Source organism: Podarcis pityusensis (assembly GCF_964106645.2).
Source record: "Podarcis pityusensis genome assembly, chromosome: 5".
Classification (NCBI taxonomy): Eukaryota; Metazoa; Chordata; class Lepidosauria; order Squamata; family Lacertidae; genus Podarcis; species Podarcis pityusensis.
Window position 1 is genome coordinate 95,825,215 of NC_138032.1, and position 22,682 is coordinate 95,847,896.

The following is a 22,682-nucleotide window of genomic DNA, read 5'->3' on the forward strand; positions in this document are numbered from 1 at the left end:
GAACTGTAGTTTGTTAAGAGTACTTAAAACAATCCTGGGAACTGCAGTTTAAGGATGGCTAACAGTAATCCTGGGAATGGTAGTTCGTTAAGGCTACTTAACAGAAAACCAAGCTACAGTACTGGAATGAAGGGGTTGGAGAGAACCCTCCCCCCCCAACCCCCCCCCCCTATTTTCAACCATCTGACTCTGAATACCTTTCTTCTGCAGTGTACACACATCCCCCTTCTTTTCTTTTCATTTTTCCAGCCTCACAAACTATGAACTCCGAGATTTGGGATCTACTCCCAGTGTTGGATTTCCGCGTGTTAACAGGGTTTGATGCATCAGCTACTCAGTTTGGGAGCGGCTGCTGCAAAACGTGGGGTTCACGCTGCAAGCGCCGGCAAAACTTTGGCACCGGTTTGGAGGCCCCCCCCCCATATTTCGGGGTTTGTAGTTAATGAGGGTCTTCCCCCCCCCTTTATGTGGCGTCCTCTGTTTTGGAGGGCAAGGCATGGCGCGTGGCAAGTTTCTTGCTCCGCTCCCGGGAGACCCAACTTCGGGGCACTTGGCGGCGCCTCTTGGCTTTCCACGAGCCTCCGGAGCCGAGGCTGGGCGGGACGGGAGAGCTTCCCTCCGCCCCCGGGAGGCCGGGCAGGGCGGCTCTCCGGGGCCGAGGAGGTGGGGAAGCGCCTGGGCTGGAGCGGAGGATCCAGTGCGCGCAAGTGACGCTGCGGTAAGTGAGCCCTTTGGGCGCTTTCTTCCTTTCCCCGCTGCTCCCGCCCGCCATGGCCTCGATCCTTTTCTCACGTCTCTTCTCGTCCGTCTGCAGGGCAGCTGTCGCTTCGGCTGGAGGAAAGGTGCGCGAGGGGAAAGCGAGGTAGGCTGAACAAGACTCGGGGCAGATCCCTCTTCTGCTTCGATCCCGGGGTCCTCTGCAGGAAATGATTGCATTTCCTAGGAATGGTCTGCAAAGGGGATCAGCAGTGGTAATAGTTCAGATGGATTAACTGAACACCTAAACTGGATTAACCTGCTCAGTTTGGGCTCCAACTCAGAGCTTCCTCGGAGCGTAACTTTATTTAATGTTACACAGAAAGGTCACCACTTAATTAAACAAAAAACAAATTCAGGCTGCGTAGAACTGTTCATCCCTAATATATCATATCTCCTAAATAATGTTTGAGGCCTGCAGTAAGGACTCAACTAAGGTGAATTATTTCATCTTTTTCAACTAAGAGGGCATCCTGATTAATTGGCGGGCAGAGTTTGTAAAAGATGGTGATTCTTTCTAAAACAACGACAACATTGCTGGCAGGTGCCATCTTAGAAGAGGAATTCTTCTTTCTTCCTCAGGAAAGGAGGGAATGCCTCTTGCACACTCAGGTCTGCTGTGCCAGGTGCCATTAAAGCAAAATGCCTTTTCTTGGTTAATATTCAAATTTACGTATAAATAATAAGATCAGATAGATCAAAATGTATACAATTAACAATACAATTCAACCCCTAAGGCTTGTTTGTTAGTGTGATAGTTCTACAAATGTTACATGCTTCAAAGGCAAACAGTCTCTCCCTGGCTGTGGAGGAGCTTTGCTCGGCTCCAGTCAGACGCCATTTGGCCTAGAGAGAATAGCCAAACACGATAGTCTGCCCTGGAGGTAAATTGTGGCGTGCAGGCCCTGTTCTTGTTTCCTGGATTGCACTTGCACTTGTTGGATGAAAAACAGGAAGAAGAATACTCTTGTGAGAAGGCTGCATGTTGACTCCCTCTAATAGTGAAACCGCCTGCAGTTTCACCTGCTCTTCTTCTTATTTTGGTCTGCTTTTGTCTTAGAGTCTGACAACAACGTATTTGTTCATATTTCAGCTAGCAGTTTGTGTTTTGCTGTTGTGAAAAGAAAACCAGGGTAGCAGGTTTTCCAGAAGCAAACCCTTCTCTTTTAATGTAAAGAAGATTGGGAACTAAGCAAATCAGCATATTAAGATGAACTTTCAGTTTGCAGCATCTCTAAATTTTGAAAGCTTAAAAAACGCAGGCAAACTCTTCCATGGCCAGTGCAGCATTATCCTTACGCAGAATCATATAGATATAGGCTTTGTACACACTCGACCTTTAAAGTACATTCAAAGCACATTCTTTCCCCCAAATAATTTTGGGCACTGTAGTTTGTGAAGGGTTGCTGAAACTGGCAACTCTGTGAGGGATAATTTACTGTGCAGAGAATTATTTGAGGGAAATGACGAGTGTGTTTTGAGGGTAGAGTGTGCACATCTTCAGGCCCTTTTCAGAATGCAAAGTGCAGATTGCAATATCTCCTTCTCAAGATGAATTCTTAAAGCAGCAGTTCTTAAAGCACTTCCCTTCAGAATGCTCTCATCTTGGGACAGGGCAGTTAGCAAGATTGAGAGGCGGTCTGACGCTTCTGCAATTCTTCTCCTGCCAACTTCTAGTCCATGTACAACACATGTACAAAACAATACCTAAAGTGGGAGATACTTCTACAGATGTGATTATGGCCACTAGCTTAAATGACATTTTAGAAGGATTAGACCAGGTATCTTCAACCTTTTCAGGCCCAGGACCCACTTTTAACCCAAACATGCATTTAGGGACCCATTTCTTAAATCTTCTTTGCATGGTGGTATTTTCCCTGTTGCAACCCATCTCGGATCAGGCCACAATGCACTAGTGGGCCTTGATCCACCAATTGAAGACCAGTGGATCAGACAATACTAGTGAAGGATGGATTTCTTAGCAGTGATTGGCAGGCCATGAATGAAACCTCCATAGGCTACCACCAGATACTGGAGACAATGACAAGGTTGCATGTTGTCTTCATGATTGGCTGCAAACATCCAACCTTCTCTCTGGTTACTTTCAGGATAAGCAAGGCTGGGCTACTTGGAACATGATTTAGGGAGGCATTTCTTCTGTGTGCAGTGGAGGGAGGAGGTGCACAAGACTCCCCGGCAGGTTCCTAAGAGTTAAATTGCGACTGAAATGTGTGGCTCAATTCCAATTTTTCAGAACACTCCTAAGTAATTCCCCATTGCTGAATACTCCAGAGGAAGCCCCAGACCCAAAGTTCTATGTCACGTGAATCACCATGGTTGGTATTCTGGGGACAATCAATGCGGAAGGGATGTTGCCTTCCTGTATAGTTTGAGGGAAGACTGTATTTGAAGATCACGGGGTCTGAAATCCTGGAAAGCCCCTGTCACAGACCCTTTGGTGTCCATCAAGTTTCCCTGCCCTTCCTGATTTTTCAAAATTGAGACTTTTGGGGGGGGCGAGGAGTAGTAAGCATTGCCAGTTTTTCTTGCGTGGAGTGGGTATTTTGCTATGCCCCCAGACCCCAAAGGTTCAGAGGTTCCTGGTGTAGACAATACGGAGCTCAATGGACCAATGACATAACCTGGTACATAGGAGCTAGCTAACCTGTGTTCCTGTGCCTATGAGTTTCTGCAGGGAAGGCATCTAAGTTGCCACTGTTAGCAATGCTATGCTTGCCTTAGATGGACTTTGGGGCTGAACCGACCGGGGCTTCTGTTTTCATTATAGCATGAGGCTTCATACACAACCACCTGTTTCATCTGATTAGGAACTGGAGTGAAACAGTGAAGCACATGTGCAGTTGGAATGAGAAAGAACGGAAGACGAGACACATTTAACAAGTTGAGAACGGAGATAACAGAAATAAAAAGAACAAACCCAACCTGTTAATTAGGGCATGACATTTGATTATAAAGTATAATCAGTATTTGCGCCAGCATCAAAGCAGAAACATCAAGTTACTGAAAGAACAAATAGGAGTCAGACTTAAGCATTTGTAAGGGAAATTATGCCTCCTTGAAATGGGGGGGGGGGGGTGCTTGAAGGAGGCCGTGCTAAAACTACTCCTCAAGAAACCATCCCTGGATTCGGAAAATCTAACTCCCGGACAGTTGCCAGGCTCCCCTTCTTGGACAATGTACTTGAGTGGGTGGTTGTGGACCAGATCCAGGGACGTAAGAAGGGGGGTGCGGTCTGCCCCAGGTGCCACCCTGACGGGGTGGGTGTGTGACAAAATGGCGGGTGGCACACTGCGGGGCCTGCAGCGTGCACGAGCCACGTGTCTCGGCACCCACAGGCTCTGCGCTGTCCGCCCGCTGCCCCCCCAGCTGTAGGGCGGCTGAGGCCCCACGCGTCCCGTCCCTCCCTAAGGGCGCCCCATGCTCCATGCCGTCCCTATGGGCACCCCGCCCTGCCCCCGCCGCCCCAGGTGCCCAAGAGGCTTCCTCCACTGCTGACCAGATCCATGCGCTCTTGGAGGAAACTGATTTTCTAGATCCATTTCAATCAGGGTTTAGGCTTGGTTTTGGCATAGAAACTGTTTTGGTCACCCTGTATAATTACCCTGTATGATTACTCTGTGAGGAGAGAGACAGGGGAAATGGGTCCTTATTAATTCCTTTTAGTGGCTTTTGATACCATCAACCATGGTATCGTTCTGGAGTGGCTCTCTAAGTTAGGGATCAGTAGCTCCACTTTGCAGTGGGATGGTCGTTCCCAGAAGGTGATTCTTAAGGGAGTGTTTTTCAGCCCCGTGGAGCCTTCAATGTGGGGGTCCTCAGGGTTCAGTTTTATCCCTCGTGCTGTTTAACATCTACATGAAATTACTGAGTGGGGTCATCCACAGTTTTGAAGTACATTGCCAGGAATATTGTGATGGCACTCAGCTCTATTTCTCCTTTACATATGCAAGTGAGACAGTGGAAGTGCTGGACCAGTGTCTTGCCTCAGTAATGGAATGGATGAGAGCCAACAAACTGAAGCTCAATCCAGATAAGACCGAGGCGCTGTTAGTAGTGCTCATTTAGTGAGACTTAGTCATTGCATTTATGAAATAGGGGGGAAATCATGGAAATGAAAGTTATTGTCAAAAACTCTCTGCATAAGAGACCGCCTACTCTGAAGTATTAGGTCTGTCTTAAGTGTTGTAGCACATCTTCTCAGAACTTCTAAGAAGGCGTAGAAGTTTATAAAGAGTTGTCTCATCCTGAGTAGGGCAGTTGGTCCATCTAGGCTGTGTACACACGGTACCTTTAAAGCACATTTAAAGGCCCTCAGAGAATTCTGATTGCTGTAGTTAACCCTTCCTAGATACAATTCCCAGCAACTCTTGACAAACTACAGTGTCCAGCATTCTTTGAAGGGGGAAATGGGCTTCAAAGGTATACCGTATTTTTCGCCCTATAGGACGCACTTTTCCCCCTCCAAAAATGAAGGGGAAATGTGTGTGCGTCCTATGGGGCGAATGCAGGCTTCAGGAAGCTCTGCGCAACCACTTTGCGCCGGTCTCCTGAGGGTTGCACAGAGCTGCCTGTAGTCCCGGGCTCAGCGCAGCTCTGCGCAGCCATCAGGAGCCGGGCGCAAAGAGCTGCCTGCAGTCCTGGGCTGAGCGCAGCTCTGTGCAGCCATCAGGAGCCGGGCGCGAAGTCGCGCCGGCTCCCGATGGCTGTGCAGAGCTGCCTGCAGTCCCGGGCTCAGCGCACTTCTCCCCATCGCCAGCCCCACAAGTTCGGGAGACAGCGGGGAGGCGGAGCGCGCCTTCCCGCTGTTCCCCGACCTGGTTTGGAGGCTGGCGGTGGGGAAAGCAGCGCTTCTCCGCATCGGCAGCCCCACAAGCTCGGGGGACAGCGGGGAGGCAGAGCGCGCCTTCCCGCTGTTCCCCGACCTGGTTCTTCCAGCCCCACACCTAAGGGGGAAATAATGTTTTTTTCTTTATTTCCCCCTCAAAAAACTAGGTGCGTGCTATGGGCCAGTGCGTCCTATGGGGCGCAAAATACGGTAATTTGTAAGGTCTCAGGAAGAGATCCTTTTCTGCTGCCAGAGATCTCACCAGTTGGAATCTGGGACCTTCCGTAAGCAACACACTCTATCGCTGAGCTTGTCTTTGGCCCCCTCCCTATCGAATAGAATAGTTCCAGAAAATACAGAAGTTGGTTGGTCCCAATCTGAAAATGTTTTCTGCTGAGGGAAATATGTTTACTTGCTTCCAGTGTTAGTCAACCAGGAAATAAAAATGAATATATTCACGTGACTTAAGAGTAAATAGCACTTCACCATAGTTAGGTGGAAGTCACTCTTAGTGAAGCTCAGTAAATAGATTAGACCAGCCTTGCAAATAACAGGTGGTTTCATACTCCTTGTTTCACTTGCCTTCGTTTCTCCTCCCATGTCAGGTCATGCAACTTTCTTTCTGAATGCAAGAATTTGTGCATTTCAGCATGCGTGCCTGTTACACAGGCCAGTGTAATTGTTTATAAGAATATGCTTTACACTGTGTGTAAAACCAATGAGATATCTGGAAATATGGATGCTGCGTAGCATTCAGGATGGGAAATATGGGGGCAGGGTCCTCCCTCCCCTCTAAATAGTGCCTTGAGGCAGTGTAAGAACCCCTCTTGGGGTGTATGGGGTGTTAGAGGAGGGGTAGTACCTCTGGTGGGGGACACGCCATGCTCCTTCAGGGATAGTTTATTCACCTTTGGTCCCCACCCTGCACTCAACTCTCTCCCGTGGCTCCTAGAAGATGCCAGCAGGCGACAGCGGCCACAATCCCGGGAAACGGCTTGGAGTGGCCAGCTAAACCAAGTAAGGGGTAGCCATGCGCAGCCGCATCCTATGCCCTTTTCAAATGGGTGTATTTGATGTGGGTTGCTTTTTATTTTGATTCTGCATTTTGTGGTTTTATATTCTGATTTTATTCTGTGAACCACCCTGAGACCTGCGGGTATCAATTCAACAAATGCATAAGAGTAGTGGGTCTCAGACCCTCGGGGAGTCAGGGACTGCCTCTGTATGCCAAGTCAGGCTCCGGTGGACCAAGCAGGTGAGACCGACAGTGGGGTCCAGAGGTCAAGAAGGCAGTTTCTGCCCAAGCTGTAGACCAGGGGTCGGCAAAGTTTTTGTGGTTTGGGCCGATTCCCGGTCCTGCAGACGGCGTGGTGGGCCAGAGTGTGCACGCATTCATGCACAAACGCTATTTCCGGCACCCCTTCCGGCGCAGAGGAGGCGTGTGCAGCTTCCCATTGGCTGCAGGAGGGGGGTCTATGGGCCGGTAAAACGACCCCCATGGGCCGCTTGTGGCCCATTGGCCTTAAGTTGCCGACCCCTGCTGTAGACAGAAGTGAGGGGCACTTCACATGTCAATTGCAACCCTCTGTTAGTGCAGTCTTGTGCCATCTATTCAGATGTCCTGCTGAGTTCAGTGGTGCTTATTTACTGGCAAGTGTGCACAGGATTGCAGCCTAAAGCTGCAGTCCCATGGAACTTCAAAATAGCACAGTGAAACGTCTGAATGAAATATGCGTTGGAATGGACTACACATAATAAGCAGGCAGGAACCAATTTCCGATGTCAGCCAGAGTAGTATTGCAGAGCAAGGATGAGATAAAAAAGTTGAGGGAATGCATGAATGTTCATTGCAGAAGAAAATCTGCCTGAGAGTTATTCAAGCTGTGTTAGGAATTGTTTTAAATATAAACAGTGTTTCAAGGTCACTGAGGTTGATTTGTCACAGGAAATGGCACAAGGGAGGGATGAGACAATTACTGTTTGTGACCCTTTAGGGAGCTAACTGGGGGTGGGGGAGAAGATCATGTCCCCCCCCCCCATCTGAGATTTTATGGTTTTGCTGTTGTACAGAAAGTACCTAAAGAGTAATAATCTTTGGAATATTTAATTATGTTTAATCTCACAAGATTTATATACTGCTTCATTGTAATAAAGTCTCACAAAGTGGCATGCAAACAGAATAGAGTAACATTAACAGTGAAAAACAATTAAAAGCAACTATTTAAAGCATTTAAAAATAATTAAAATCAATGGCAAGCTGAAAACTAGGTTAAAGCCCATGTCAGCCTTCCATATGTCTGGGTAGGCTTGCCTGGACAAACATGTTTTCAGCAGCCATGGAGTTTCAAGAGTGGTTGGTGCGGCACTAACACAGTGATTGCTTAGAAATGTGGAGCAAGTGTTATGTGCTTTTAACATGAAGCTCCATACATTTCCCACCGCATTTATTCAAAAAAGGCATCCTTCTGAAATGAAATGGGGTTGTATTTGCTAAACGGGTGATGGTATCATGTTTTTGGAACGGCAGCATATGCCCTGGACCACATATGCAAACAGCCACTCAAGTTTGTTCCCCATTAAAATTTGTGGTTTGTGAAGACACATGACCAAATAATACTCACTCGGTCAAAAGGGCAAAATGGAAATACCTTTCTGTCATTACTTAAAACTTGCTAAATGTCAGTTAATAGCTCAGGTATGTGTGGTTTTGCGGGGGGGGGGGAGGCCAGTGAACTTAAGCACTGTTTGTATTTTTATTTGTTCTAGACAAACCTGGATGAGAGGTTGGATTATTAATTAACAATATAAAAAAACAGTTTAACACAACTGAAAACCACAAAAATAAGGTGGGTCCTAAAAATATGCACCTGAAGTGTCAAAAGCCAGGGTGAGCAGGTGCATCTTCAGCTTTCTCCAAAAGCTGACGCACCTCTGTGGGAAGGGTGGCAACATGAGAACAAACAGGCCTTTTCTGTGCTGGCTTCCTGCTTGTGTGGGGGTGGGGGTGAATGTTTCATTTGTTCTTGTGTATTTTTGTTATTTTAAAACAGTCGTACCTCGGAAGTTGAACAGAATCCGTTCCAGAAGTCCGTTCGACTTCTGAAACATTCGACTTCCAAAGTGCGGCTTCTGATTGGCTGCAGGAAGCTCCTGCATCCAATCGGAAGCCCCCTCAGACTTTCAGCTTTGAAAAGAACATTCGAAAACCAGAACACTCGTCTCCGGTTTGTGATCGTTTGGAAGCTAGAACGTTCGACTCCCAAGGCATTCGGAAGCCGAGGTACGACTGTACTGTAAACTGCCCTTGAATGAAGGGCGGCATATAAATTTAATAAACAAATAAAATTTGGAGGAATTGAAATTGCTGAGTCGTCTTGCAGGGCAGCCCCATGTGAAGCGCATTGCAGTCCATCCCTTCTGGAAGTTAGCAGAACATGGGATGCAGTGGCCAAGCCATTGCTGCCCAACGGGGCCATAGCTGGCAAACCATCCGGAGCAGGGATTAGGCATTCCTAGCCACTGAGGCTAACTGAGCCTCCAGCAACAGTGATGAATCCAGGCGCAGTCCCAGACTGTGGACCTGCTCCTTCCAGGGGAGAGCAATCCCATCCAAAGCAAGCCATCTTCCCACCTCCAGGACATGAGGACACAAAGCACCCCAGTCTCTGCAGGATTCAGCATCTGTTTTGGGATTCAGATGTACCTAGTTTTGGAGGAGTGAGTTGCCTTCTGCAATGACTCGCAAGCTATGCCTTTTTGGAAAAAAGAAATGACTCTGGGATGCTAGGAAACTTAAGTTGGTCTCTGACTGCCATCAAGTCACCTGTCTGGAGTGAAGGAATGTCCTTTGGATTGTATGTTGTCACCAGCTCTACTCCTGGATCTGATGGATGTGGGTAGGGCTGGGGAGTGCTTCTAGGGAGGGGCTGCTCTTTATCAAGCACAAGGCAACCGGAACCTAACTAACTGTGCAATAAGAACTGTAAGTTGAGCTTGCTCCTTCCCTCCTCTTCCTCTTTCCTCTTATGTCATGCATTTCTACGTTGCAAATCTGGGAGGAGGGACCATTTTAGTACAAAAAGCATGCCCCATAAATAAGTCAGTCAATATCCAATGCGGCAGTCCTTCGATGATGTTTACACAAGGGGAATTTTCTCCTACTCCTCTCCGCTGCACAAGACTTTCAGGAAGAGGTCTGCCATGTGGCATGGGCAAGCTGCAGAAGGAGAGGTAATTGCATGGGGAGGGTTGTGAGAGCAAAGCTACCTTCATCAGGTTCTCCCAACCCTCAGGAGAAGATTTTCGGTGTGTGTCTGGGTGTGTGTGGTGTAGGGGTCTGCAGTGGGGAATCCCCTTCTGGGAGTTCCCTTTTTTGAGCAAGAGCATTGGAGGAAAGTTCTTAAATATAAACAGTTCAGGCTTCCAAGCTTGTATAGGACTACCTGTGGAATATGCCTGTTAATTGATGCTTCTGAACCCATAGCTCCCTCCTCCAGAGCAGCTCTGAAGCCCCTTTGAAAACAATGCTAGTGATGACAATGTAAGTGGGTACACTTATCTGTGGCACTCCAAACTAAAAAAAAGGGAAAGTGCCCTGCCTTTGATTTTCTGGTGTATACATCCGTCATGCAGATTTAGATACGGTGAGGAAGTTAAGCTTTTACCACAGTGCATGTGAAGAATGCTCTAGATTATGCCTTTCTTCACCCTTGGTTCTGTTTCCTTCCAAGATACTCTCTCATAGTGCTGCTGTATCCTTGGGTCAAGGCAGACTGTACCATGCTTCTGCTGCAAGGGGACATCTTCCAGTTGATTCTCTCAGTGGGTCCCTGTTCTGCTTCCTTCGCTGTGAACAGCACTGCTCCTCTGGAAGATCTCCTGTTCCTTAAGGGGGCTTAGGGTAATAGCATGGCATCGTGAACCAGCAAGAAGCCAGTTTTTCAGAACAATTGTCAAGTCATAGCAATTTCGGAACAGAATATGTGCTGAATATTTTGATAGCATCCACCAGATACAGAAGTGATCTCACCAGACAGTTATCTGTAAAGTAATGTAGACAAGTGGAATTCAGTTGTGCTCGATGAGCCTGGACTTAGGGAGCTCTCACTGTGCAGGGTGTCTTTAGTAAGAGAAGAATTAATCCATTTTCAAGCATGCAAGTCGTTTTTCCGACATGCCTGGCTTGGTTCCACGAGAGGCTGGGCCTGCAACATGGCCAGTATTAGTTCTTGTCCTATAGCTTTACTGTTACCAAACCTACTGATCATATATCATATACTGATATGATATATGCATTTAAAGTGCTTGAAGCCCGTCACATATATTATCTCCATAGTTCTTACAGCCACCCAATATATTTGAGCAGCTTTATTAGCTGCTTCTTGCAGCTGAGAGAATAGTGGTGTTTCTAAGGTCCTCTTTTTCAGTCGCCGGCTGAGGTGAGATCAGAACTGGGGGCTGTCTCGATTACACAGAGCCACCGAGCTGCGTCACTTTTCTGCATGCTAAACTGTTCCACCCTCATTGATCATGGGGCACCAGTTTAGGCCTCCTTCCAAAAATGCAGGGGGGGGGGACACGGTTTGACTTAATTCCAGAAGCAAATAAAGCATTTATCTTCCATGCTATCAGCATTCATTTAAACCGGGCCACCTGGCCACCTTGGAATCATAAATCTGCATCTTTGATCCTTGCTTTATCATTTTAAACAAGTTGGCTGGAAAACCGCATGCTAACTTGCAGCTGAATTCTGGACTGCGTAAGCAAATATCTGTGTTGGTTTATTAGCCAAAGGGAGGGTTATATTACCATAACAGGTGTGAGCTGGCATATGTTGCGCTTTGCAGTTTTGCCCTGATGTTGTATGACTTGTTTGCATGTCTGATTTCTTAGGCACGTGGGCTTATTCTCAGTCCTTTTCAGAAAACAGTTTTGGCTTTGTACAAATACAGACATTTCTGCTCTTGTTTTAAACACGTTTTTAAAATGTTCCCGCAAGAGTCTCAGAATATTCTCACCTGCACATCATAAATAAATAAATAACACACTTAAGGGGATTATAAAAAATCACTATGAAAAGGAATGGCATGGGAGAATGGGTGAGTGAATTTGAACCCTGGTCTCTCAGATGCTAGGCCAACACTCTAACTGGCCCGTTTTGCAGAACATGTTAAACCATAGTTTGAAGTGATATAATGTGAATGAGCAACATAGAGCTGCCTGCTGCTTCCCCTTTCCTTTCTTTAGCATGTCTGGGAGGAAACAAACCAAAAGTTGGTTTGCTGCTATAAGCAAACTAGTGTCTAACAAAGCTGGAGTGCAGTGGAGTGGAGCTCATTGTTTTGAGCTGAGCTTTTTGACCACATTGCAAAGTAGGAGCCAATGTGCCATGGGAACAAGGCTGCAAAAATGGCTCTTTGCCTTGTAGAAAATTAGAGGCCTAAGTTAAAGTCTAACTTGATATCAGAAACGATAAAATATGCCACCGCTCTGTGACCCAGTGTCCCAGAGATTCGATGCGGGTGGCTTGTGAGGAGGCCTTAATGGTGATGGCAAGCATCTAGCTTCCATAGGTTGCTGAAGATGCACCTTTTTACCCTGGCCTTCGAAAATAGAAGAATTTGATCACTGAGGCTGATCCCAAGAAGATTCGGACCTCCTCTCCCTTAGTCTGCTGCAACAGACAAGAAGCAGTGGAGCCAAAGGACACAATTGTCATCAAGTCAAGCAGAGGTGAAGATGCCAGCTGGGCAGTGTCTTCAAACTAGAGCAGATTGCTCAGACTGAGGAACTAGCTAGACACAGATAAGCAGATGCTGTAGCACGGATGCACTCTTGAAGTCCAGAGCTCAGTTTACCAGTTTATTCTGGGTTGCCACTGGAATTTGGGTGGTTCTTTGGATATATTTAAGAGCAAGCTTGTTGCAGCAGATGTCTTCAAGCTGATTTCAGCTGCGTGATATGAACGACCTGTTGGTTTTGCGTTGCCAACAGCACAGATGCATCTCAAATGGTTCCTCGTATAGGGTGTTATTCAGGTCAGCCATTCTGTCAACAAAAAGCTTTAGCAACGAAAAGACAAAGTGTCGAGAAGGGGGCTGAATTTAGCCTCTGGAAAAGAAGAGGTGTACGCCTGGCAAAACAGTTAAAGCGACAAGCAAACTGTCTTACCAGAGACCCACAGAACGCTCACTCTGTCAATGGTAACTGCCAAGCAACGGCTAAGGATGCCTGAAAAGATTATTCGTTTTGCAAAACTGAAATATGCAGTTAATGGGTGGAATTAACAATAGCGCTAAGGAGATCGCTCTGCAAGTGCAGGTATTTTTGCTTGGTCTGATGGAGCGACCGCCCCATCCACTGTTTGTGGGGTTCTTCCAAGCCCCCCAGCCAACTTGGGGAAGGTGCAGGGGTAGGAAAGGGGAGGGGAGCACCATTCACTAGTAGGACTCACTCTGGCTCCCATGAGCACAAGTAGTTAGTTGAATCCAGCCCAAAGAAACTAACCACTATCATTAAATAAATGAACATAAATCTGACATCAAGAATAAATGGACATAAATCTGACATCAAGAATAAATGGACATAAATCTGACATCAAGAATCACAAAACAGAGAAACCAGTAGGAGAACACTTCAATCTCCCAGGACATTCTATACAAGATCTCAAAGTAGCTGTTTTACTACAAAGGAATTTCAGAAATAGACTGGAAAGAGAAGCTGCTGAATTGCAACTCATTACCAAACTTAAAACCATGGAGAGACCTGGTTTGAACAAAGACATTGGATTCTTATCCCATTATACATGACTAAGCCATTTCTCACCTTCTCACCCCTTGCCTTTTCCTGTAAGACCTATTACAGTCGTTAAGAGTCGTCAGCAGGCTCATCTCAGCTATCTGCCAATCTCCCATTCCCACCACCCTTCTGAGTAATACCCCTCCCCACCTTCTCACTATATAGAAGGATCTGGCAACTTCTGTTTCAGTGTATCTGAAGAAGTGTGCTTGCACACGAAAGCTCATACCAAGAACTAACTTAGTTGGTCTTAAAGGTGCTACTGGAAGGATTTTTTTTATTTTCACTATCATTAACACATTCTTTGGGTTTTGCTGCAGAGTCTAACCTTAAATGCTAGATAACCTGCCTTGTATTCAGACAAAAATGTTTGTTCGTTTTAGCTGTAGCTGTGTGCCGAAGGCATTGTTAACCAATATGAAAAGATTATGTTTAATTTTATTACAGCTTCTACAGCTAGAAGAAGCCATGGCCCAAATGGGACAAAACTCCAGACACTTCCTTCTCTCCAGCCACAACAATGTCAATGCAGAAGAGAACAGTCACAACAGATCTGTAGACATCGCAGAGCAAATGGAGATGAATATCAGGTATCACATGGTATTAACACTCTGCTTTTCCTTCTGGCAACTGTTTGGTTTTTAAGCTTGTATGAGGTCAGTTCTTACAATACATGTTAGATGAGTAACTAGAGTGAAAATCCAGTGTTATCATTTATGATGATCTGCGTTATCTAGACCTCATCATGAAATATCTAGCAGTCTTTCCCGTCTCCAGGTCACAAATAACAGTCATTCTTAAGAAGCCCAGCTGTTGCAAAGAGCAGCTGACAAAGTCATCTTCGCTGCGTTCTCTAGATACCTTGTCTTTTAAAGCTACTTAACCTACTGATCAGTGCATAAAACTCTCTCTCTCTCTCATTAAAACTGTATTTTTGTTTGGAAGCTGGGAATAACTCAACAGCAAAACACACTTATTTCAAAGATGTGCCCCTTATTTTTCTAGTGACTGCCTGTTAAATTTTACCACACCTTGGCATAAGAATATAAAGACTACAAAACCCTGTGACACACCAAAGATGTAGCCTTGCAATTGAGTTCCCCAAAATGTTTTTAGTCCATCTGCCCACATGAAACAGAACAAAGAGGAAAGCAACACTGTTCTCCAATTTACAAAAAACTTGCATGATTCACGTACTCGTAGGCAATTCTTGCCATGGGCAAGTGGTCATTTACTAGCCTGTCTTAAAGACTAACGGTGGAATCCAGTGCATGTTACTTTGGGAGAATTTTGGCCCATTCTTCTTTACAGCATTGCACCTTCAGTTCATTGAAGTTTGCTGGCATTTGTTTATGCATCGCTCTTTTAAGGTCCCGCGCAGCATTTCAATTGGGTTGAGGTCTGGACTTTGACTGGGCCATTGCAACCCCTTGATTCTTTTCTTTGTCAGCCATTCTGTTGTAGATTTGCTGGTGTGCTTGGGATCATTGTCCTGTTGCATGACCCAATTCCAGCCAAACTTCAGCTGTTGAGCAGATAGTCACACATTTGGCTGTAGGATACTTTGGTATCTTGGGGACCATGTAGCTGAAAGGGAGGATATGTAAACCCTCTAAATAAATACAGGCACCCACCCACCCATCCCGATAAATAAATCTATTCAAATCTGGAAATGGCAGCAGAGAGCTGGAGAGTCCTCGTGGCTTGTTCCCCAGAAGCCAAAGATGATTTTTTCTGTAGTTTAGGACTCTGGCGTTGGCTTGCACACTGCCACCCCCCCCCCCCCACTGTGCGGCTTCTCCAGCCTCTCTGGGGTCACAGTGCTCTGAGGGGTAGCAGCTCCCCTGGGAAGAATCCCTTCTATATCTACCAGATGAAGGAGAATGTTCAAGATAAAGAGAAGATTTAGAATGCTTTACAAGAGCTGCCGCTTCCAAAATGGCACGCGGGAGCTCTCTGCTCAACAGCGGATGGGTGGTAAGCCGCTCCTGGCCGGAGGCTCTGCTGCGTGGCTCCCCTGCTCTTCCTGGCGAGATTGCGGGCAAGGAGGGAAGGAAGGGGGCCTCTCTTGCCCCTTAGATCACCCTTCCAAACAAAAGTGGGGGGGGGGGGCAGAAAACAGAGCTCCCCAGTTACACACATTTCACGTCCCTGTGGAACGCCCTCCCACCAGATGTCAAAGAGAAAAACAACTACCAGACTTTTAGAAGACATTTGAAGCCAGCCTTGTTTAGGGAAGCTTTTAATGTTTAATATACTATTGTATTTTAAAATTCTGTTGGAAGCCTCCCAGAGTGGCTGGGAGCCAGATGGACAGGGTATAAATAAAAAATTATTATTATTATGCATGGGGGGTGGCTGGAACATAACCCCTGCCTAAGTGGGGAGTTGCCCATACGTAGAATAGCCTAATGGTGGCTTATTGGACTTCAGGGGGTGGAAGAATCGCAGCCACCTAGAGATTTAAAAAACACATTTATTTATTTACTATTATTATTTTGAAAAATTGCTCCTTTGTAGATACTTAAGAATCTCAAGAACTGCCTTGCTTGATCAGGTCAAAAGTCCATTTGATCTAGCATTCAATTCCAAGCAGTAACCAGAGCATGTGAACATTTCATATAGTGAGTATAGCCACTTAAAGCCATCTAAGCTAGCGGCCATCACCCCATCAGATGGTAATGAGTTCCATCAGTTAATTATATGTCTCCCATCGCTGTTCCTTTTTTAAAAAAACTATAAAGTCCCAACATTTAGCTGTTCCTCATAGGGAAGCTGCTCCAACCTCTTGACCATTTTAATTCTTTTTCAACTCCCTTATATCATTTTTGAGAGGGTAACCACAAGCTGCTTATGCATTATCTATGTTCAGTCATTTATCAGTTAAGTTGTCTGTTTGCCTGTTAATTTGTTCAGCATTGGGACAGATCTGTAATGAAGGATCATCTTCATGTGTGTTCAACATTTCCAGGGCTGCAACCCAAGTTGGACATCAGCTTGCAATGATAGGAGATGAGTGTAACCGGATGTACACTGGGAAACGGGAGGATTCACTGCTTCATCTTGCAAAGGGGTAAGGTCTGCCTAGGGGGGTTTTCTGTATTCTAATTCTGAAATGCCTTTTCAATAGCAAGTGCTTTTTAAATGCTCACCAGTTCGTACAAACAAACAAACAAACAAAACCTCTCTGCAAGTAGAAAATGCACATGGCAAGGCGTGGACAAGGCAATAAACTTTCTTTGTAAGTGCTGCTACTTTTTATTTGCATTGTGTGTTTCATCTTTAAATGTAGAGGAACATAAAAAGTAAGCTACCCAGCCTGAAATTGCAAGTGTTATGTTCCATCCTACCACCTTTATTCCCTCAGAAGGGAATAAATTGCCCCTTTGCCTCAGTGCCTAGAAGAGTCCTCATGGTGCCGAGGTGCCCACTTGTTTGCAGGATTGCAGTTGGCCACTTGACCAGGGTGCAGAACAAATTATTATTCTGTGAGTTCCTGTCATCCCCATTATTTAATGTGCTTTTAACTTGTTCATAAATGATCTGCAGTTTGCTTATAATACCCAGTTGTTTAGGGCTGTAAAAACTAAATGAATTGAGAGAAACTTCAGAGGGATCTCTGCAAACTAAGTATTAAAATGGCAAGTGTGATTCCGTGTAAGCAAGTGTAAATTAGTGCACATTGAGGCAAAAAATACTAGCGGGGTCTGATGCTGGAGGTGACTGAGCAGGAAAGTGATCTTTGGATTCTGGTGGATCACAGTGAAAATGTTGATCCAGTGCAGGCATAGGCAAACTCGGCCCTCCAGATGTTTTGGGACTACAATTCCCATCATCCCTGACCACTGGTCCTGTTAGCTAGGGAAGATGGAAGTTGTAGTCCCAAAACATCTGGAGGGCCGAGTTTGCCCATGCTTGATCCAGTGTGCATCTGCTGTGAAAAATGTGGATGCCATGTAAGGGATAATTAGAAAAGAGTTTGAAAATAAAACTACCAATATCGCAATGTTTTTATATAACTGTATGTGGCTTGAAAGCAGTTCTGGTTGTTGCACCTCAAAAAGGATGTTGTAGAACTGGAAAAGGTGCATAAAAGGGTTACCAAGCAGATGAAGGTACTGGGGCAACTCCCCTAGGAGCAAATGCTACAGTGGTGGGGCTCTTAAGCTTCCAAAAAGGTCAAGGAGTAAAGGGAGGACATCAAAGAACATTATGCATCTCTGGTGTGGAGAAAGTGATTATAGTTTTTATCCCTCCCTCCTAATACTAGACCTAGGTTTGTCCAATAAAACTGAATGTTGAAAAATTAAGGGCACACAAAAAGGGAGTATTTCTTTGTGCAGAGCATTGTTAATCTATGGAATTTGTTACCAGAAGCTAGGTAAAGGTACCTCTGACCATTAAGTCCAGTCGCGGACGACTCTAGGGTTGCGCACTCATCTCGCTTTACTGGCCAAGGGAGCCGGCGTTTGTCCACAGACAGCTTCCTGTCATGTGGCCAACATGACTAAGCCGCTTCTGGTGAACCAGAGCAGCGCACAGAAACACCGTTTACCTTCCCGCCGGAGTGGTACCTATTTATCTACTTGCACTTTGAGGTGCTTTCGAACTGCTAGGTTGGCAGGAGCTGGGACCGAGCAACGGGCGCTCACCCCATTGTGGGGATCTGAACCGCCAATCTTCTGATCGGCGAGCCCTCCAGAAGCTAGGATGGCTTTAAAAGGTAACTGAAGAAATTCATGGAAGATAAAGCTATGAATGGCTGCTTGTCATTATAACTATGACGCCTGCAGAATCGGAGGCCGTGTGTGTCACGAAGGGGAGAGTCCTGCTTCTAGATAGGCTTCTAACAGGCATCTGGTTGGCCTTTGCGAGATCAGGATGCTGGAGTAGAGTCCTTTTCATGTGACGAAGCGCTGCTGTTACATTCACATTGAAGCCACCAGGTGGCTTATAGACATCGTAGACAACTACAATTCTTGGCCGCCGATTTTTGTTTGATTGTCTGCAAAGCTGAATCATCCATGTGCTCACATTTGGCACAGGTTTGACTTGTAAGAAACTGTGGATTTATATGTGGATATTTGTATTGTCTATGCTGCATATCTATGGCCAAACTATATGTGACATTAAATGTAACTTTGCATTTAATGTGCAATTCTCTTTTCAATGGCTAATAATACCAACCTGGAAAAGGGATCCTAGGCTCTGTGGTTTAACCCACAGCGCCACCCGCGTCCCTGCTTGTTGATTAGAAGCATTTAATACTTGATTTGGAGCTCAGGATTCATTTCCATAATGCCTGTTTAATTTTAAACTAAATTCTAATTCTCCCAACTATTTTGTTTCTCAATAGGATAGCAGCCAACGTTTTTCACACTTGTATCTGGAGTAATTTTAGAAGTATTATGAAAGCCTTTGGGAGTTTTTTGAACAGTGGCTGGAGAAAGAAGATTCTTGACTCTAACTGGGTAAATTGCATATTATTTTGCATTTGCAATTTTTCGACTGAGGGGCTGGAAAGAAGAAAAAAAGGTAGTAAAAGGGAATTTGGAATCTTGAAGTGCAGTCCTATGCTTGTCTCCTTGTAAGCTGAACTCCATTTAGTTCAATGGAGCTCACTCCCAAGTTAAATAGAATTGCATTGTCAGCATGCAGTTCAGCCCACTTTTGTGCTTTGGCCTGATGGTTTTCATAGAACTGAACTATAAAGGTTTGTGGCTTATACTGCTATTAGGTTCCTGCCCAATTTTGCTTGTGTTTCCTTGAGAACTATTACAGTAATAGCAAATCAGGATGACCTCCATATAAATGCATAGACCGTTGCCAGTGAATGCCAGAAAAAAGTGTGCTTCCCTGTAACCCCCAAATTAGTGCAAAACAGGATTTAGGGGTTGGATCCAGAGAGGCAGTCTGTTCTGATATGCTTACTGAGAAGTAAGCCCCACTGAGTTCAATGAGATCTCCTCCCAGATAGGGGTACAATCTTGCACTCAAATTCTCATTAAAATCAACGGGACTTAAGTCATGGCTAACTTTTCACATCAGCTTCGATGGGTACAAAATCCAACCTAATGTGTTATGCTTTGTGCTGGCAGATCCTGCATTAACTAATTACTCTTTTCCTCCTCCGCTTTCCCTAAATTTCCAAGGGAGCAAAAAATAATGATGATTGTAGGCTTTCTATATTTACCTTTTTAGAAAATTTAAACTCTTATTTGTGAAGCTAGGAGTGGTTCTTGAAGGGGTTATGGGTGATGTCCATCGCAGCACTGCCTAAGACCATCATCATCATAATAATACCTTTCTTGTCAATGTACAACCTGTGTACAATGAAGTTAACCGAGCCTCCCCCCCCCCCAAACACTCAATCTCATTGCACTCTGTGTGCTTGTCGCACACACACCAACCCCGAAAGTCAGTTGCACTATATTATTTTCCGTTCAGCAGCCTAACAGCCCACAGATAGAAACTGTTTTTTAGCCTGTTGTTACGACTGATTATACTTATATATCTCCTGCCTGAGGGTAGAAGATTAAAAAGGTGCTGGCCAGGGTGTGAATTGTCCCTGAGAATTTCCTCACTCTTCACTTTGTGCCCTTGCCCCCAGCAGTGAAGAAGAGCAAAGGCTTTACCTTTCAATTAAGCTTGGGAACGCTTCCATCAAAACTACACTTGGTAGATTGGTTGGTCCTAACAAAGGCATTTCGTATGATTTTTTTTTTTTAAAGCAGCACTAGCATTGCGCAAACAGGGAGCTTTTCATGTGGGAGAGAATCCCAAGATGTGAAGAACAAACATTTTGCTGCTCCTGAATTCTGGACTGGTGCAGCTGAGGAAGTACATGATGCCCACGTTGCTGGAGTCCAACTCCCATCATTTATTTTACAAATTGATAAACCACTCCACAGCCTGAGGAAATCAAAGCCGTGCACAGTGTTGAGAAGATAACGTGCAAAACAAGCAGATTCAAAAAAGCATTCAAAGCATTCCTGCAAGCCATAAAAGCATTCCTATAGTTGTGCAATTAATATTTTGTAAATGACTGGGACACACTTCTGGGGAAGCCTTCTTATACAAAAATGCCTTTGTTATGAGGCTGAGGGGAACTGGAGTACAAAACCAGGGCTGCAGGTCAGCCACCCTGGAACTACCGCAGGTGATTTTTTCCCTGCTCTCATTCTCTAATTCTTGTGGTATTTAATCAGTTTGTTTATTCTTTTCCTAAACAGATTCTTTGGGTCCCTCTGAACTGCGTGTGCCAGAAATGGTGGCCAGCCGTGCTGCTTGCTATTTTGATGTGGGGTCTGGTCACTTACGGACTGCAGGATTAGTCGCAAGAGTTGCCAATTGAAGGTCACTGCTGGACTCTGACCAATCTTCAACTCACCCAGGAGGTGGCATTTGCTTTGTTTGTTTTTTAAGAAGTTGGCTGTGGATAACTTTTTTCTATTTAAAATGTAGGCTAGTGCTGGGTCACTGCTGTTTTCATACTTTTAAAATAAATATTGATATGGGGTTGTTGCTGGATAACTACCTAAATTGCTTGTTTTGAAATACGTATGTTCAAGTGATTCAAGTCTGTCTTTTATACTAAAAGAGAGGGGTTTTTTGTTTTGTAAAAGGGAATTTGGAAAGTTGACAGAAGGGTATGCTGGCCATCCTTTTTAACACTTGCACTGTAAAATATCTAATGAAAATTGTAGATCTTAAAAGACTTGAAAAATAAAACTGATGTTCCAAATCTAATTACATTATTTCCTTCGACGTATGTTTGAGCGTGATCCATTCTGCACACATCCCATTTACGGATCCAGCCATCTCTCTCCTCTACTTTCATCCACGTACATCAGAGACTGCTTTGCCACAGACTGCTGATATTAGTATTACGCCCATTTACAGTTGGTTCTTTTCTCCCTAGTGTCATTCTTTCAAGCTTTATATGGATATATGGTAGAATTGGCATCTGAAGTTGCTAACACTCTTGAGCTCTTTTGGCTGGTAGCTTTTGACAATGTCTTAATGGCATACATACCGATTTCTTACAGTGTACCATTGTCTGTGGTTGCATGAAGCCTCTGAAGGTCCTCATGAGGTTTGGTCCTCTGCTTGAAGAAGTACAGGCATAAATTAGTGGGGGTGGAGTGGGGTTTACTTTCTAATGCTGGTCATAAGATATAGTGGACTCTGAGAATGGAATGGGGGCAGGGTGGGCTTGTGTGTGCTCGGCCAATGTGCGCAGGGGCTCTGGTCGCCACCTGTATTCAATAAAGTTTATCAGGACAAAACTTGAAAATGCTGGTGTTAACACAATAGTATGTTCCAGTGAGCTATATTTACCAGTTCAGACTCCAGAGGGGGCTTGCATGTTTGACAAGAAAATTCCTAAAAATTAAATACCTAAAAACCTGTATGTTTTCCCTTAAGCTCCTTGGAGGAAGATAGGAAACACATAAATTAACATGGGTAGACAGAAAGCTTGTAGTTCAGAAAGATTATGTACTTAAGGAATTTGTGGATTATAAAGTGGCTTACTATGGTTTTTTTTAATATAAATTTGACTGATAAAAAACTTTAACATGTAATTAATTACAAGAAAATTAAAAGAGACATTAAGAAAACTTGGTCATAACTCAACAAACAGCCACTATTTATGATTTCACATTGAAAGCTATGGAAAAGAAATGAATCTCCAAGCCCCACTTAAAAGATGCAGGAGCTGGGGCTGGCATCCTTAGGCCATCTTAGGCTGCAGGGATCATCAGTCTTCCCTGAGCCTTGCCCCCCTAAAAGGGTTTTTTTTATTTTGTGTTTTATATTTCTGCCACCTCACGGCTTCCCCAACTCTGCAAATACCAATCTCTTATAAGTGGGTTTTGGCTACCTATGCACCAGCACTTGGATGATGGGAATTGAATGACAATAATGACAACACTGACAAAAGTTTGCCAGGAAAACGTTCAAAAAGACACAGAACTTTTAGAAGACACCTTTCAGGCCTCCTCCACCAGTTTGCTGCTGCTGGGGCTCTTGCAAGGCCCTTTTTAGCAATCAGATTCTAAAAGCAAAGAATCGGTGTTTCTTTGTAGGACACACTCTTGCTTCAAAAACAAGAATTAGCTTCAAAACAGGAATTTGAACATTGAGCTGACATCATGCCACACCCTTATGCTAAAGTATACAGAGGCCTCCTCTGAGCTTTATTGTAGTTAATGTTTACACACATCAAGAGTGGAATTTGTCCTGACAGGCTAGAAGGAAATCAGTTTCAGATTTACGATGA

The 22,682-nt window shown here is 44.9% G+C and overlaps 1 protein-coding gene across 2 annotated transcripts; it reads left to right on the top strand.

Annotated features, from left to right (window-relative positions):
• Window positions 1-401: 401 nt before the first annotated feature.
• Window positions 402-21,148, top strand: LOC308477239 (uncharacterized protein). 2 transcript variants are annotated; one of them, XM_081005738.1, is made up of 6 exons: window positions 409-718; window positions 815-862; window positions 13,847-13,989; window positions 16,371-16,472; window positions 18,756-18,870; window positions 20,632-21,148. In XM_081005738.1, the coding sequence occupies exons 1-6, from the start codon at window positions 443-445 to the stop codon at window positions 20,731-20,733; spliced, it is 786 nt and encodes a 261-aa protein (XP_080861864.1). In that variant the 5' UTR covers window positions 409-442; the 3' UTR covers window positions 20,734-21,148. The 2 variants fall into 2 exon arrangements, with proteins under 2 accessions (XP_080861865.1, XP_080861864.1); XM_081005739.1 differs by lacking the exon at window positions 815-862 and having other exon boundaries at window positions 402-718.
• Window positions 21,149-22,682: the final 1,534 nt, after the last annotated feature.

Excerpts from the sequence above, each read along its gene's own strand:
- LOC308477239 (XM_081005738.1), top strand. The coding sequence starts at position 443 with ATGAGGGTCTTCCCCCCCCCTTTATGTGGCGTCCTCTGTTTTGGAGGG. Across the intron at positions 13,990-16,370 it reads CAAATGGAGATGAATATCAG|GGCTGCAACCCAAGTTGGAC; the intron begins GTATCACATGGT and ends CAACATTTCCAG. Across the intron at positions 16,473-18,755 it reads CTGCTTCATCTTGCAAAGGG|GATAGCAGCCAACGTTTTTC; the intron begins GTAAGGTCTGCC and ends GTTTCTCAATAG.